The following is a 17,101-nucleotide window of genomic DNA, read 5'->3' on the forward strand; positions in this document are numbered from 1 at the left end:
TATTAGTCAAGCTGTCCATTATTTCAGGATTCCCATGCCCACTAACTATCCATCTGTGTACGTCATACCATTATGTGAGGAGGAGGAGCAGGTAGAAGAAGAAGACGAGGAACTAATGGACATATATGAAGCATATTTTCAACCTCCTTACAGAAACCCTCCCATGTACTGCTCTAGAAGTGGCAGTCCACCTCCTCCATACGGGGTACAGTGCATGTTATCATATTTCATGATGAGGCTGATGTTGAAAAGGTTTTGATGTCAGATTTCATCGTCGGCAACCAAATTGCATCATCTCTGTAATTAAATGCCTCCTCTTCTCTTTTCCAGCTTGAACCGCCATCCTATCCAGACCCCCCACCTTCATGCACGGACCCTCCAGCTTACTCAGAGCGACCCTGATCCTCCTCGTCTCCCTCCTCTTCCACTTAAACCCCCCCTCTAGCCTGAACATACTGTACTTTTTATCACAGGGCCAGTCTATGGAAGCAAATAAGTGTCAATAAGATGTCGACATTGTGAAAGAATGTTCAGAAATTATTTCAAGTCAGTTTTTGTAAAGCTGTCTGCATGGGAAATTTAAGATTGTGAATGTGTAGGGGGAAAAATTAATGAATGGTGAATTTCAACCCTGCGTTCACAGCTGAAATCAGGGGCAACATTTGCAATTTAAAGGTGCTCTATGCGATATTTAGAGCATTAATATAGCAGCAAACTATTCACTATGTAAAGATATATGTGACATATGTGTTTAGGATCAAAATTAATTAAGGAGAATCTTTATTTGACTGATACAACTACTGAAGTTTCAAAGACAACCCAGTTAAAACCCCACTAATTTACCCCGTATGTATAGTAAATCCGTTTTGACAAAAACAGGTAAATTATTTGAGTTAAGGCGCTTATTGTTTAAATTTTTTAACAATACTGTGGCTACTTTCTAGTGTATGTAATTTACAAAATACAGTAATTTATACTCATGAATAAAATGAATTTAAGTGTATGCACACTTGAAATTTACAACAAAGAAAGTGGCATGTTGTGTTTTCTGAAAAGCAAAGTAGAAAGATGGGTTTTAGGCAACATAGCGAATTCAGTCATCACTATTTGGGGGGGTTGTAAAATTGTTATCTGTTGGCTATTATGACAAAGTTCTTATACCGAAAGTAGAATCAGAACAAGAGTGGTCTAATAATAGACCCCTGAGGGATGCCGTGGTTGATGCTTTGCTGCAGTAAACAGTGAGTTAAACAGATTCATGAATGATTTTGATCAACACATGGAAAGTATACAAGACACAGAACACACCTCCAAGTCCTGTATCTTTAAAAAAGACAATAATGCTGTAAAAGCTCTTCCGGTCGTGCACTTTCCTCAGTGACACATTATCCTTTGATAGCAACCCTGAGGGCAGGACAGTTTCTGTATGTTTTGGATCTTTAAATAAGGTAAGGACTCATCTCACTGTAATATAATGATCCACCTATCTTCTAATTCTGCGTCATTAAGGTAACGTATGTTAGAATGATGTGAATTAAATTCATTTTCACTTACAGTTGTAATGAGCAGCGGATTTATAGGATGAAGGTCCACTGTCAGCTGTTAAACTCAGACAGTATAAAGTCAAACAGTATGCTGGTCATTCATGCTACTTGTTACACTCCTAACGCCTTGATTTAACCTCTTCACTTGTACACTGCTGAGCAGTTTTCAAAGTTTTTTGTTTTTTTTAAAGTTGCATTATTGTTAGTGAGGGTCACAACCCTGTGATTGGACTGTGGTTAGTCTCATTTAATTGTTCCAGTGGGCCCGAAGATGTAAAGGCTGACTCATTATCATATCCTGTGATGACATCTCACACCCACTTGTTGATTTTTGTGAGTCACATGTCCAAAGACTGCTTGTATTATTCTTTTACTGTATACGTACACTGTATTAAATCTGACACAGTAGATGTTTTGCTAGCTTGCCCACTACAAAACTAACTTTATACACATTCAAACTTACATTAAACTTTCAGAACATAATATGGATTATGTAAATCAAATGTAGAATTCATTTTAAAGATTTGTCATACTGTCAATGGAAGTCCATATTTCACATAATTGTATTGTTGTTGTTTTTCCCCTCACAGTAATGTCAGCATGTTGACATAATTCAAGCCATGACTTCGGTAGTGAATGTCTTCCAATTATTGTAAGTAGCCAAATAAACGAATCTCTCCTTACATACAGGACAGGAAGTGTTACCTTGAGACACAAAACTGATAGTCTTATGGAAATGTGCTCCTAGATTGCCAGCCTTGGTTGTGTCCATAGCTGTGACACTCCTCTGCTTCTATCTGCACGCAAGAAAGAAAAGAGCAGCATATGACATCACCATACCAGCACCGCAAGATGACAACACGTCTTCAGAGCTCTATACTATTTCTTTGTCTGAAGATCAGGCAGAAGAGGACAGACATTATGACACATTCCCTCCTCGGTACAGCACTGTGGATCCCCCGCCACCATACTCGATGGTGTGTTACAGTCACTCACTGTCATTGGATCACACAAATCGATTTAAATTAATTGTCTATTATTCATCAAAGAGGACCTATTATGCTTTTCCATTTCCTTTAGTGTGTTATACAGTTTTTTGTGCATGTACAAGTTCTGCAAAGTAACAAAGCCCAAAGTTCACGCCAAAAGGAGTTACTGTCCCCCACAGAAACACTGCTAAACTACCTGAAACACCTTGATTGAAGTCCCGCCTTTTCTTCTGTAACGTGGTGATGTCACCAAGAAACACATTTGCATAATATCTGCCTAGCAGCTAGTTTGACAAACAATCAAAGTTAGAGCGGAGTCTGAAGAGTTTGGTTTAGTTGACCATTCACAGCAAAGTGGGCCAGCTGACCAATCAGAGCAGACTGGGCTTTCGGGAGGGGAGGGGCTGAGCTCAAACAGAGTGTTTAAAAAAAAAGAGTGAAAAGAGGTGCTGCAGCACAGCCGGTATGAGATAAATAAAGTGTTTTTTGAACATTAAAGCATGTAAACATGTTCTAGCAGAAACCCAAAATACATGTATGCACCTGAAAATAAGCATAATAGGTCCTCTTTAAAATTTCTAACATATAGGAGCACCTAGGTGTCCAGACAGCACCATATTATGATTCTGTACGTGGATGACAATTCTGCAATCAATATTTTTAAAATCCAATTAAATGAGTCTGAAAAAACAATACTTGTTAAAAGGAATAGTTTGACATTTTGGGGAAATATGCTTATTTGCAAAATAAGATTGATCAGCTCTTTCCAGACATAAGCATGTATCAATCTTTTCATCTGAGTCTCAGCAAGAAAGCCAATAAGCATATTTCCCAAAATTAACTATTGACTATTGTGTGTTGTTTATAATCTAGAGCTTCAGGTTAATATGTTTCTGAATAATTATATGATTGTTTAAAACACTGTAATTCTAAAAATGAACTGTGTTACTACAGTATAATTTTACTTAATTTTCATGCAGTTTGACCCCAAGCTGACAAGCATTTGGCCGGGGGGCCCGCCACCTGACTACGAGATGTATCCGATAACGCTGCCTCTGGCGCCTCATCACTGGACGACACCCACGAGATCTCTGCACCCAACCCCACAACCCTCATCCAGCACCCATAACCACCCACAGCCACAGAGGTTACACCAGGCATCAAACGGCTAAACTCCATTTTAACTGCCAACAGACGCTGACGCACCTTCTTTTGTTTGAGTATTTTGAAAAATAGCATCGTCATTCATTTTATGCTGTGATTTTAACTAAAATATAATTTAATATTAACTGTAGACAGTAAAGCAATATTCTCAACATTTCCAATTTTAATACATTTTTATATGAACATCAAAACTACAGTGTAGTTGTCCGACTGCGTTTACACACCAGCAGAATCATCAGAGCACCAAGTGTTTCTCTATGTTATACTATATACTCTTTATTACAATACAGTACTTACAAGTTTGAGGGAAAATAAAATAAATATTCAATGAGTTGCCAGTATTACTTTTCTCTATTTTCTAAGAAGGAACATGTACAGTGAGTGTTTCCTTGGCTTTTTGAACCATGTTAAGGCAAAAGTAAGTATGAATTTAAAGCCACTGATAAATATTTTACGGTTTTGTACATCAAAAATAACAAAAAAAGTTGACAATTTTCATTAATTGTCCAACCAAGTAAAATGTTTGCCTTCATTATACAATCAGTGCATACTGTAGGCTACTTCTTCTTCAGTTTTCTTCTTCATTTTTTTGTTGTTGTTCTCAGTGCTACAAATACAACTCCAACAGAATCAAGCAGTTAGTTAGTCGGACACTGTGATCCACTCGCCGGGTCCTCTCACTGTCAAACAAACCAGACGCTTTAGGACAACAGATGTACAATGTAATCAACATTAAAAAAGGAAACCAAACAAATCGAGACCGCAAGATTAACGCAAAAACGTGTGTATGTATACATCGGTGTCTGTATGTAGGTGTATTGCACGTTTATGTTTTTGTTTAAAATGATCTATTGCTGTTCGTTTTTCAAATTAGTGGAGCCACAATATAGAGCACATTTATGAACACATACAATCATACTGTATGATCAAATGGTAAAATATAGTTTTTTTTAATCACAAATATGACATTTGGTATCTTTCCTTCACCAATCTGTCCTACCAATCCCATGTAAACATTACACTACATAAAGTAGGAAAAGGCTAAAAAAAAGTTCAATATCCTTCAACGAAAAGCTTATCTGCAAAACATATTCGTTACTCTAAGTCTATTTCCACGTTTATGATAACATACGCACACTCACTCACACTATTGCACTAAACCTCATAACTCTAAATCCTTCTCAACAAATATCAATTAAATTATTCCGGTTCTGACAAATAAAGTACAACTTGACGTTAGGCTCAACGGAGGAACATTAAGTTTGTACAAAAACGCTCTACATGAGGCTGGTCATTTGCACTGAACCGTGACGCTTTATTACAGACCTCCACCACAGCCCCTCTGGAGCTACCAAACCGTCCCTCTGACCTTCGACCTGTGGCCCTGGCACCTCGCTGGTGAGCTCTTCTTGGTGACCTTCAGAAGACCCAGCTGACGGGCACCCACTGCTGCTCCGTTGACAGTTTCTCCAGTGCCAACCGGAGACTTCGGAATGCCGCTTCCAGGCCGTCGTTTATGATGCAGAGGTCAAAGTAATGTCCGTAGGCTCGCTTGATGCGCTCGCTCTCGTCCACCGTCCTCTTTAATTCAGAGTCCTGTAGGGAGCATCTCAGGGAGAGGCGCAGGACAGTGAGACCATTAGGTGAAAATAAATACAATCAGCAGGTAATTACTTGGATGGAAGAACCGAGTAAACAATGAAATTGCTGCGCAAATTAAATCCAATTAGTTTACATAATTTAAATGGTAGAAATGAAACTTTGTTTGCTATGCTGAGCAAATCAAACACATTAGGTATTCCAATTACTAATACAATGTGCTTTCATTTTAGTCTAACTATTTCAGGGTGCAACATGTAACCTTTTAGTTGATTCTAATGGTAGTGACTTTTAATACCCCTGAAAGTTTGAAAAGTTTTTCTTTCTTTTCTTTTATTATATATTTGTGACTAAATAAGCAACAATCCAAGTTAAAATTTTGAAAAAGCATTCTTAGATATAATTTTTTATCAAATCAGTGCGAAGAGCAGAGACAAAACAGCAGAGACAGCAATCTATAATGTGGAATAACTACAGCTGTCAATCAATCAAAATAGTTAATCGTGATTAATCACACTGTTTTTTTATCTATTCAAAATATACGATAAAGGGAGATTTGTCAAGTGTTTAATACTCCTATCAACATGGGAGTGGGGAAATATGCTTGCTTTATGCAAATGTATGTATATATTTATTATTGGAAATCAATTAACAACACAAAACAATGACAATATGGTCCAGAAACCCTCACAGGTACTGCATTTAGCATAAAAAATATGCTCAAATCATAACATGGCAAACTCAAGCCCAACAGGCAACAACAGCTGTCAGTGTGCTGACTTGACTATGACTTGCCCCAACTGCATGTGATTATCATAAAGTGGGCATGTCTATAAGGGGGAGACTCGTGGGTACCCATAGAACCCATTTTCATTCACATATCTTGAGACCCTTTGAAAATGGCTATGGCAGTTTTTCCTCGCCAAAATTTTTAGTAAGTTTGGAGCGTTTTCTAGTTTCATATGATGCCAGTATCTTCACTCTAGCTTTAAAACTGAGCCCGCTGCAACCTAATAATTGCAAGTTGTGTTAATGCATTAAAGAAATTAGTGGCGTTAAAACAAATTCGGCTCAACTTTGACAGCCCTAGGAATAACTAAAACTGTTCCAAACTGTGTGTTTATGTAATGACACTATTTGTCACAGGGGTGTCAAACATACGGCCCGAGGGCCAGAACTGGCCCCGTCAAATGGTCAAATCCAGCCCACTGGATGACTCTGCAAAGTGGGAAATTTGCAGAGAAGTCGATAATTCCAATTTTTCAATAAAAACCTGTTTGTCCATTTGTATGTATTTTGGTGGCACTGTAACAGGGAGTAGCAGGCCCTATGCTGGATACACTATTATAGATCCTATGTGTTTACGTACAGGTTCTCAACCAGGGGTCCGAGGACCCCAAGGGTCCTTGACGGAGTTCCAGGGGGTCCTCAGAAAAATGGGGTATAGTTTATTTTCACTATTTAATTGAAACGAGCACAATGCGTAATAAAGTCATAAGAGTGACTATTCTGATCATAGGTTTAATTAATCCATGGTCATCTCAACTGTAGTTGACAACTAGAGAAGTGTGGTCCTAATCATCTAACAACCAAAATCTTATCAAATGGGGGTCCGTGACCTAATGTGTATCAATTTAGGGGTCCTTGGCATGAAAAAGATTGAGAACCACTGGGCTACGTGACACAACACTATCGAGCTACTGATCATGCAGGAGCTGCCGGTGGAAAATGTTTTCCAAGAAAAAGAAAGAATAGGAAGCCAGTGTGCTTGGTGTGTTCACAGCACCTTTCAGTGTTCAAGGAATATAATATTTGGTGTCTCTATAAGACTCATCATGGCGAAAAATACAAGAACTTGCAAGGACAACTGAGAACAGAGAAGATAAATTAATCGTTGGCAGGTTTGAGGAAACAGCCGTCTGTTTTTTAGTCGTAGCCAAGAGATCAGCGAGACACCTCAGGCTGTTTGTCCACGTCCATTATATTGCCCATGAACTAAAATGAGTTTGACACCCATGTCATAGTAGAAAATGAATGAGAGAATTGGTTTTCAGGGCCTTTAAGAGAACACAAACTCACCGTTAACTGTTTTGTGACCACTCCTGACTCGATTGCTGACTTATTCATAGCTTTGAGAACCTCAAAATCCGGGGCTTCGATGAAGACAACGTAGGGCAGGAACTCTGACGTCCGCAGGACTTTAAGAGCCTTTCGGAGAAAAACAAAAGTATGTGAGACATTTTACAATCACTGCATCACTGCACAGCAAGCAATGGGAATAGCTGAAACGCACACGCAATTATAAAGCAGAGAATGTGATTAAAATGCAACTGCAGCATCTTCATCAAACACATTTATCAAGCTAATGTGCACAAATAAGATTAGCGGAGTGTTTCCAGCGACTCATGCTGAACATTAAGAGATCCTTTTTGATAAATATAGATGATGTGCTCAGCCTGAGAATACTTCAGTAGCAACCAGCTGTACATAATTGGTTTGAATATATAATTTTATGCAGAAGTAATTTACATTGGAAACCATGATGGATAGAAGCTTCTATGGCAGAGGAACAGAAGCAAGAAAAGATGGGAGAGAGGAGCTTCTTCTACCTGTGGGTTGACGTCCAGGACGCAGATCTTTCCTGTGTATATCACCTCGTGTATAGAGTTGATCTTAGTGCCGTACAGGTTGCTGTCGTACTCGCCGTGCTCCAAGAAACGAGCACTTTTGATGTCGCTCTCCATTTCGCTGCGGGTCATAAAGGAGTACATCTGGCCGTCCCGCTCATCCACCTTTGGTTTTCTGGAGGTGACTGAAGGATAAAAAAAAGAGTCAGAAATGGATCATTTGCACAGCGCAAATACAGACACTAAAAATGCAATGATAATATCACAAAATGAAGGGGAAAATATTACAATATAATATAGATATATATATTAAAAGAAACTATTTAAACTTCAACACTAAGAGACTGGAAACTAAGGAGACAAAGAAATTAACTTAAGTTAAAAAAAGTATATAACAACATTCACACAGTATGCAACTAGAGCTGCAATGATTAATCGATTAGTCGTCAACTATTAAACCAACTATTTTGATAATCGATTCATCGGTTTGAATAATTTTTTTAAGAAAAATAAGTCAAAATTCACAATTCCAGCTTGTTAAATGTGAATATTTTCTGGTTTCTTTACTCCTCTATGACAGTAAACGGAATATCTTTGAGTTGTGGACAAAACAAGACATTTGAGGACGTCATCTTGGGCTTTGGGAAACACTGATAGTCATTTTTCACCATCTTATAGAGCAAACAACTAATTGATTAATCGAGAAAATAATCAACAGATTAATCGACAATGAAAACAATCGTTAGTTGCAGACCCATATGCAACAAATACAACAAACCCTGTAAAAAAAAATATCACAAGGTACTAAATGACAGATGGATTTTGTATCATTGTATGTGGTTTAGTGTGATGATGAACGGCTGCACTCACAGGGGATGGTGGTGCCGTACCGCTGGGGATCAGACACCAGCAGCTTGTTTTTCAGGCTGCGACGGCCGACCCCCTGTGCACCAATCAGGACCAGCGTCTTCCTCCTGAAGGGCGGGACCTTGGCGACCTCTTCATATATCCGCAGCTCGTGGCGGTCGAATTCTAGTCAGAAACCAGTAATTAGGTAGACATACATAATAAAAAAGAGACTGTGATGTTGTAGATTGCGAGGTAAATTACCTGCATTCTTGGTAGTTAGATACATCATCTTTTTTTTCTTCTTACCACCCATGCCAGCACATAGAGGACCTGAGACAGACAGAAACACACAATAAAACCTCCAACCTTGGCGCTCGTCTTTGCCACCCACTTTGACAAAGTCAAAACGATGTACGATCAAGGTGAAATGACTTTGAAAGCACTGCTGTGTCATAAAAAAAAAGTCTTAGAAGGTTATAGGGAGACGATGCCACTAGGCGGCACTGTGCACCAACACTGATCAGCCTATCCAACCAGTCTGCTGCCAGAGAACACCTGTGACTAGGCGTTCTGCTGACCGTCTGTTCAATATGGCACATTATTTAGCCCATGGGGGAGAATGTCTTATGAACAGAGACGCAAATAGAAGCAATCATGAGCTCAGTCGTTCATTTTCACGTCAGAATTATAACCCATCAAGTTGTGACAGCAAATATTGTGTGCACCTTACAGCCAGAGTGCTAAATTATGAAGTATTTTTCTTGAATTGGATCAACGATTTCAGACGTCACCATCCAAAAATACCTATTTTTTTATTCGAACCATGCTCTCGGTTGGTATAATATGTGGAGAGCGTGCTAGCAGACAGATGCGTCCTTCCTAGGCTCCAAGGGCAGGACAGTAGGGCTGTCATCTTCCTCTCCTCCACAAGCGAAGGGCACACTGCTGGCTCTGACTCACCACCTGTTTAGCTGCTGCTGAGGTCTCAGCACAGAGCAGATAAATCTAAAGGAGTCTCATTTCACCCCGCATCTCATAAGAGAAGAGATTATTATTGATCAGGTTTGTGTTTACGGGGTTCTTATCGCCGCTCCCCGATCATTGCTCCTTCCCGGGGAGGGCTGCTTGTGAATGTCAAGACCCAGCGGCTTAATAACAAGCAGATTGAAATCAGGCTGCCTGAGTCACGCCGATGCTCATTACCAGTCCTCCAGTGAGTAACAGACTGGAGAGGTTGAGAGGAGGATGAGCGGCCGGGCGCCAGATGAAATGCTTGTATGATATGGAGAGGAACAGATGTTGCCTTTGTTGCCGGTGTGTTTGCGCGGCGAAGGAGCCTGTGTCGAAATCTGCATAATGAGAAGTGCTTCTCTGCTCTGGTGCGTGTTGCTGAGAGGTGTGTGTACCTGTGGTAGTGAGCTCCAGATCTCTCTTCACAAACGCTTTCCTCTTCTCCTCCAGCAGCTGGCTTGGGATTAGACCTGCGCTGCCTCCCTCTATGTGACAGGCCTGTGAGGGACCACAGACAATGAGGGATAACAAGCGGGTGAATAAAACCATACAGTCTTAAAGCAATTGTTGCACAACAATGTCGAATATCTTGGGCTGCGCTGACCTGCCACCAATTGAGGTCCTCCTGGTTGAAAATCTGCAGGATGTCTCCACTGTTGAAGCTCAGCCCTGCTTCCTTACAGGGAATCAGGTTATCATGGGATGGGTCGTAGTCAAAGTGACACTTCACAAAGGCCTAAATGAAGATGTTGAAAAGAGGGAAGGTGTCAGTTAAATTGCTGTAATGGATGAAAATAAATACACATTTAATTGAATAAACAGGCTGGGAATGTGTACCTATGCTGCCTCTGGTGTGGTGTGTGAACAGTACATGATCATGTGGTGGATGGATCGGGTGAGTTAAGTGTCCGTCACTATGAAACAGCCTTGTGCACTTAAAGCCTACTCCATCTCTCGGCTCACTTTCCCCCGACATCTCAAGGCTTCAGGATTCAGCTCATAAACCAAACCCTGTATCCCAACCCCCACTGACAGGACAAGGAGTCTGAGAGACAGACAGACGGAGAGAGAGAGAGAGAGAGAGAGACAGAAATAAAGAGAGAGCCAAAATCTGTAGCCATGGCAACCATCCCATCCCCCCCTTACACTTGACGCCTTTTCTCGTACTGAACTGATGCATAAAAAAAAGGCTGCCAGCCCTTACTGTACTGTGTGTGTATGTGTGTCTCATTCCCCCGTAAGGACACAATGGACACACTCTCACAGTCTCAACTGGCCAAAGGGAACTGCCAGCTGAGTTTAGTCACCATGCGATGACAAAGCTCAAGGCGTGAAAACACAGACAGCTGGATTACGTTCTGAGAGAACTTTTGCGAACAACTCTAATCATCAAAACTCCTCGCTCGCACAGTACAACATCCACCTACACAGCACTTTGCTGTGCGAGCACGGCCAAATCATTCTTTAATATCTCTGACTGACAGTCGCTATTAAGTGTTCAAGTAGGCACTTTGATATCCAGGGCTGATATGACAAAAAAGGGAAAACTAAACACTTGTACACTCTGGTTTCACAAAGCGAAGGTCTTAAAGAGATATACTGTAGAAATGTCTTCCTACAGAAAAGTCTGTCTTTTGAAATGTTCTAAAGAGCCATAACTCAGAAAACACTCTTCTCAGTGAATAACCCTAAGAAATGGGAGGATGTTAAGTTCTCTTATATAAAAGCAACTTGAGAGCATTTCTGCCAGATTGGCTGCTGCCCTCAGTTTCCACACAATGGAACATCAGGAAAAACTAGAATTACCGCCTTGCGGTTGTATGCCTCCGCCAACCTATCAAGTTGCAGTTCACATCCATGTCTGTCCAAAATTTCAATCAAATCAGTTCATCCTTGAGCCCAAGGGGACGTTTGTGCCAAATTTAAAGAAATTCCTTCCAGGCGTTTCCACAGATATCACATTCACGAGAATGGACAGAAAAACCCGAAAACATAATGCCTCCGGCCACAGCTGTCCCCGGCGTGGAGATTTAAAAACAGCTGGAAATATGAAAGACTGTATAGCTGCAGTCATATGTAAACCTGCCAATTCCAGTTTTAGTATAGTTTGCATGTTTTCATTTCATTTAAAGAAAATTAGGCCTACACATTTCCTCTACAGCAGGCCTATCCATCTGGCTGCTCACCAGTCAATTCTGTTTACAAATTAGTAAAATTCTAAACCTGAAAAAAAAAAAGAAAATCACACGAATAACAGACATTTTGTCACAATAAATCCTTCAAACCAGTAGAGCGCTCCTGTGCTGTCAGTATCAGCCAATCACAACATGCATTATGATGACAAAAGCCCTCCTTTGCATGCCGCTGTTGTCGCAAGCAGGTGTCCAGACAGCCGAAACTAGCTAAATAAAAATAGAAACCCACTGGTAATTTATTTCATAATATTGAATTTGCATATTGTTGCAATTTATATATAACATATTGATCGCCATGTAGCGAAAATAAAAGTTTTGAGAATGTGGTGGCGCGTTGTGTCCAGTGTGTTCATACATAACGAGAATAATAGCTCAGGGAAATGTACGGCCCTTATCTTTCTGTAAATGTGGCCCCCTGCTAAACAGTATAGTTGAATAGCCAAAAGAATAATGTAACAAGACTAGCCATGCTGGGAACTCTGTGAGGCTGTACTTAAGCATAGTGGTGCTTTGAGCTACATGCTAATGCTAGCATGGTAACAAGCTCACAATGACAACGCTAACATTTGCTAATTGGTAATTGATACAAAGCAAAGCTGAGGCTGATGGGGATGTCAGTACCAAAAGTACTGAACAGGTTAATCTGATGATGGTGCTACAGAAAAAGTTAAGCTAAAGTTAGTACATTTCAACCTGTGGATGACATGAATGTGTGTACCAAACCTCATGACAACCCATCCAACAGTTAACGAGACATTTTCACTCAAAACCAGAAATGTCAACCTAGCTGGTGCTAGAGGAAAAAGTCAGGGGATCACCGCTGTCAGTAGGGGACATCCTCTGGGTGGGGCACTATGGATGTCTGTACAAAATCCCATGTTAATCCATCCAACAGTTGTTGAGATATTTCAGTCTGGACAAAGTGGCGGACTGACCGACTGACTGACCGACATTGCTAGCATGGCTAAAAGGTGAATCATCATCCGGTGGAGAACCAACTTTTGACCTTTCACTTTTTTCACCCAACACCAATAATATGCTTCAAATACATGTGTATGCCTGTGCTGATAATCCTCGCACATAAACCCTCTCTACATCATTTTCTTGTAGATTATGTTCTAGTATATTTTGGTCTGGTGTAAGGAATTCATTTGGCACGGCTTCTAGTGTTCCTCTTCTCTACTGCTGAGACTGATCAGTCACAGAGCCGCGTGCCCAACACATCTCGAGCTGTATGTACTGCATCCTCCGATGTGCTCTATCCCTCCATCCTATTGGCATCACCAGGCAACATTACTCTCTATTCCCCTTCACTTCTAAACTGGGTCACATTTTCACTGTGACTAGCCTCCTCTGTCTCTTAGAAAGCTAGCATGACCCAAGGAGAGCCACGACTACACCATGAGTGAGTAATTTCCTACAAATATTTGATATCCGACCAACTAAAATAATCTTTCTGATGTGAGCTTTACGAGCATGGGAGGAAAGTACAAAATGAAAAGGACAAGGACTCCAGTGGGATCCCTCTTTTCCTTTCTTGCTCTTGAAGACTTCAATTATTGATCCATTATGTAGAAGCAGAAAATTACTCTACATTTGGATAAGTGACAAAACTCTAATGCAGGTATTACAGCCAAATAGCCAATGTCATCTACAAAGTCCTGCTATAGAGGCAGATATATGATTCTTGGCACAGTATATAAGGTTACAGACAGCTGGGAGACGGCCAGGGAGGACAGTTCACAGTATCCTTTCAAACTAATCAGAACTTTTTGTTCCATATCTGTTTCAGGATATATGGTCAAAAATGTGTTTGAAGGGGTAGTTTGGGTGATTTGAAGTGGGGTTGTATGAGCTACTTATCTATAATCAGTGTATTACCTACAGTAGATGACGGTTGGCACGCCCACAGTTTGGAGAAGCAGACAGGAGTTACTGCACGGAAGCAAAGCAGTGTACTGCTGTGGACGGGGCTGGCAGCAAAACGTATTTTTGCCACCTAAAAAAAATCAATATCAGTTTAAGTGTACGCTATATTTAGAATATTTTCACCGCTTTACCTTGTCGTCAGACAGCCCTTTCTGACGGGGAACTGAAGTTGTTGTATCCATCTATGCTCTCGACAAAGCCACCAGACTCCATTGAAAAAAAATGTAATTTTACCTTGCAGACCAGCGGGGGTTGTTGGTTTACCGCTGCCTCGATCAGTTAGTTTGTTTGTGTTATTGTGTGTCTTTGGATTCACCAAAGTCACACAATAACACAAACTAACTAACCGATGAAGGCAGTGGTAGACCAGTAACCCTCAGGTTCTGCGAGGTAAAATTACTGCTTTTTCAATGGAGTCTGGTTGGCTTAGCAACAGTATATATAACAGCTTCAGTTCCCCGTCGTTTCCCTGAGCCTTTCTTTAGGTGGCCGGTCCGGTCGATAGCAGTACATTACTCTGCTCCTGTGATGTAACTCCTGTCTGCTTCTCCAAACTGGGGGTGTGCCGACCGCCATCTATTGCAGGTAATACACTGACTATGGATGAGTACCTCATATAACCCCACTTCAAAACACCCGAACCTTTAACTTTGAAAGAGTGTGAGATTCAATTAGGAATAGCCCTAAGACATTTCAAATACAAGGAGTCGCGCTTACTCTTCAAAACAAGCATGAAAGGGAAATGAGCTATATGCATCCATTATTGTGAACAGATTTGACACATTTACATATCTTGGTATAAGCTCTTCTTCCAATTATTATTATTTGCTGGGTGGCTGGTTAGAGTTATAACACTGAGTCTAACAGCAAATGTGCACAATATGTATTTGATTTGATTTGTGTGTACCCTCCTCCCCCCCAGCTGACCTACCTGTCTTGGTGTGTGAGGCTCCTGGTAGCTGGGCAGGATCTTCAGCACCACGCTGCCGCTCGCCTCCTTCAGCATCTCCTGGAGCACTTTGGGGTCGTTGCCCACCTCCTTGCCGTTCACCTCCTTAATGATGTCGCCCACGTGGAGCAGACCTTGCTGGTCAATCATGCCGCCGTGGAGGATTCTGGCGATCACCAGCTCGCCACTCTCCACTCGAAACGTCACTCCCTACACACACAAAATATAACAATCATTTGTTAAGTGGGTTAACTAGACTTGAGCAACACAAAATGTATTTTACACAAAGGCAAATTCCTCAGAACAATTACAGTATAACTTTTATTCTTTAATTAATTATAAAATAACTTGCAACCGCCTCCGTTGCTCAGCAGTTTAAAAGGTAAGTTTACCATTCAGCAACCGCCATGGCTGAGTGGTGAAGCTAATGCAGGAATATCTTAAGCTGCAATTACTGTAATGGACACCAGATGCTGCCTGCAAAAATATGTTCCAACTGTTCCATTAAGAAGATATTTAGACTTAAATAAAGATCTATTTCAGGGTGTGTTTGCTTGTTTGACAGGTATATTACTTTCAGTCTGTGTTGCTGCTCCTTTATTTGTCATATTTAGGTTCAACTTATGCTTCCTCACCTTTCATACAATTTGGATTTTGTGGCATCAGTGACTTCCTACATGGTAAAGTAACATGTGAAATGACATAGAGTGACTATACACAGAGAGTTGGCAGAGTTTGTGGGTAGAAAGTGAGACAAAAGAGCACCTGGCATTGTTACCACTGAGTCCTTGCTGGTATTAATCAACAACATGTCAACCTGCTGCAGATAAATCTCCCCATTTTGTGCTATGAGGCAGTATAAATCTGACTTGTTTCTCTTTTTAACAATGCAATAAAATGATCTCATTACACTGAGTGCTCCAAAAACACAAATCATACCTTTTATTGAGGAGTTTTATCTGTTCACAATTTACAGAAGGGCTTTATCCTGCCTCACTGATTACAAAGGGTTGCTCCTTAAGGATAGACACTACAGGTGAATAGGGTAACAATTTGAACTAATAGATATCACCATGAAACTTCCCAGGTTGATTACTTACATTAAAACAATGATTTTTTGTATTACAAGTTTTCTGAAATTTTATGTTTAAATAGTAAATGACGCATAATCTAATGCTAACTTTTGGTGAATTTAAGAGAAGTCTAAAGACGCAAACAGACAAAATGTAGTAAAATATACACCTAAATGTGTATTTTGGATGTTTTCTTTCCACTAGTCTGAAAATCTCAAAATCGACCAGTGTATGAAAAACAATGTTTTTGCATCGGGTGTCTCGCCTTAACTGAGCAGACTTACCAGGTGCTCGCCAGACACTTTGCGGATGCCCACCATCCTGACTGCGTCTGGGGGAACGGGCTGGTTGTTGAGGGCTGCGTCCATGAAGGAACAGGGGCTGGGGGGAGGTGTCTCGTAGTTTTTGGACGCCACAGAATCATGAGTCTCCAGGAGGGACTGTGAGCAGAACAGCGGGTGACACAAACACCGATGATTGGCAATGACAAATAGTCTTTTTTCCAACGTGTAAAATGATAATAGAATCATGCTATGCTGCACAAATCAGGTGTATTGTCAGACACTGCATGGACTGAAACACACACTGTGGCTCCAAAATCAATCTAATCCATGCTAGCACGACATGCATCATTAAGCATGAACATCACTTTGAAAGGTAATCACAGGTTTAGCCTGAGTGCCTGTTAATTAAAGCTACGGTTTGCAGCGAGATGTGAGACCTGGAAGTGAGGCTCCTTCAGGATGCGGACCAACTCGTCGGCTGCCTGGCTCCGGTTCGTGAGCGGGTTGAGCTCCTTCAGGATGTCCTGGATCAGCTCCATGTTGTTCTCCCTCACAGCCTCCAGCTTGGGTTCCTCAAACTGCTCATGGGCCTGGGATTTAATGAACATAAAACAGATGTTACTTATGGTTACTTCTCCTATTAGGATTACCTGATTTGCCTCCACCAGTCTTTCAGAAAAGGAATCAATAACATGTAGTTCCATTAGTGCACCTTCTCAGTGAGCGATTAATGCACCTTGCGGAGTTATGACATGTTTTCTGACTTCTGCAGGACTGTTTGTTTTGATTCATAACTCGGCAAAGGGCACAATAACAAACGACAAACAAGGCGACCTGAAGCCAACCCCTGCTGAGAGCAGCACACAGCCTGTACTCATAAATCCTAAA

The 17,101-nt window shown here is 40.9% G+C and overlaps 1 protein-coding gene and 1 long non-coding RNA gene across 4 annotated transcripts in view; one reads left to right on the plus strand and one right to left on the minus strand.

Annotated features, from left to right (window-relative positions):
* Positions 1–30: 30 nt before the first annotated feature.
* Positions 31–3,808, plus strand: LOC141759122 (uncharacterized). The gene is made up of 5 exons (XR_012592011.1): positions 31–205; positions 331–1,448; positions 2,135–2,196; positions 2,293–2,521; positions 3,514–3,808. It is a non-coding gene; the product is annotated as an uncharacterized LOC141759122 (long non-coding RNA).
* A 34-nt stretch (positions 3,809–3,842) lies between these two features.
* Positions 3,843–17,101, minus strand: part of mpp2b (MAGUK p55 scaffold protein 2b) — a 48,748-nt gene continuing 35,489 nt past the window's right edge. For all 3 annotated transcript variants that reach the window (XM_074621098.1, XM_074621097.1, XM_074621096.1), the window contains 10 exons: positions 16,651–16,803; positions 16,214–16,369; positions 14,839–15,066; positions 10,388–10,519; positions 10,179–10,281; positions 9,034–9,102; positions 8,794–8,955; positions 7,906–8,108; positions 7,376–7,504; positions 3,843–5,293 (listed from right to left, as the gene is read on the minus strand). In XM_074621098.1, coding sequence (XP_074477199.1) covers positions 5,117–5,293; positions 7,376–7,504; positions 7,906–8,108; positions 8,794–8,955; positions 9,034–9,102; positions 10,179–10,281; positions 10,388–10,519; positions 14,839–15,066; positions 16,214–16,369; positions 16,651–16,803 — 1,512 coding nt within the window. In that variant the 3' untranslated portion in view covers positions 3,843–5,116. The remainder of the gene's footprint in view (positions 5,294–7,375; positions 7,505–7,905; positions 8,109–8,793; positions 8,956–9,033; positions 9,103–10,178; positions 10,282–10,387; positions 10,520–14,838; positions 15,067–16,213; positions 16,370–16,650; positions 16,804–17,101) is intronic.

Source organism: Sebastes fasciatus, chromosome 20 (assembly GCF_043250625.1).
Source record: "Sebastes fasciatus isolate fSebFas1 chromosome 20, fSebFas1.pri, whole genome shotgun sequence".
NCBI classification, from domain to species: domain Eukaryota; kingdom Metazoa; phylum Chordata; class Actinopteri; order Perciformes; family Sebastidae; genus Sebastes; species Sebastes fasciatus.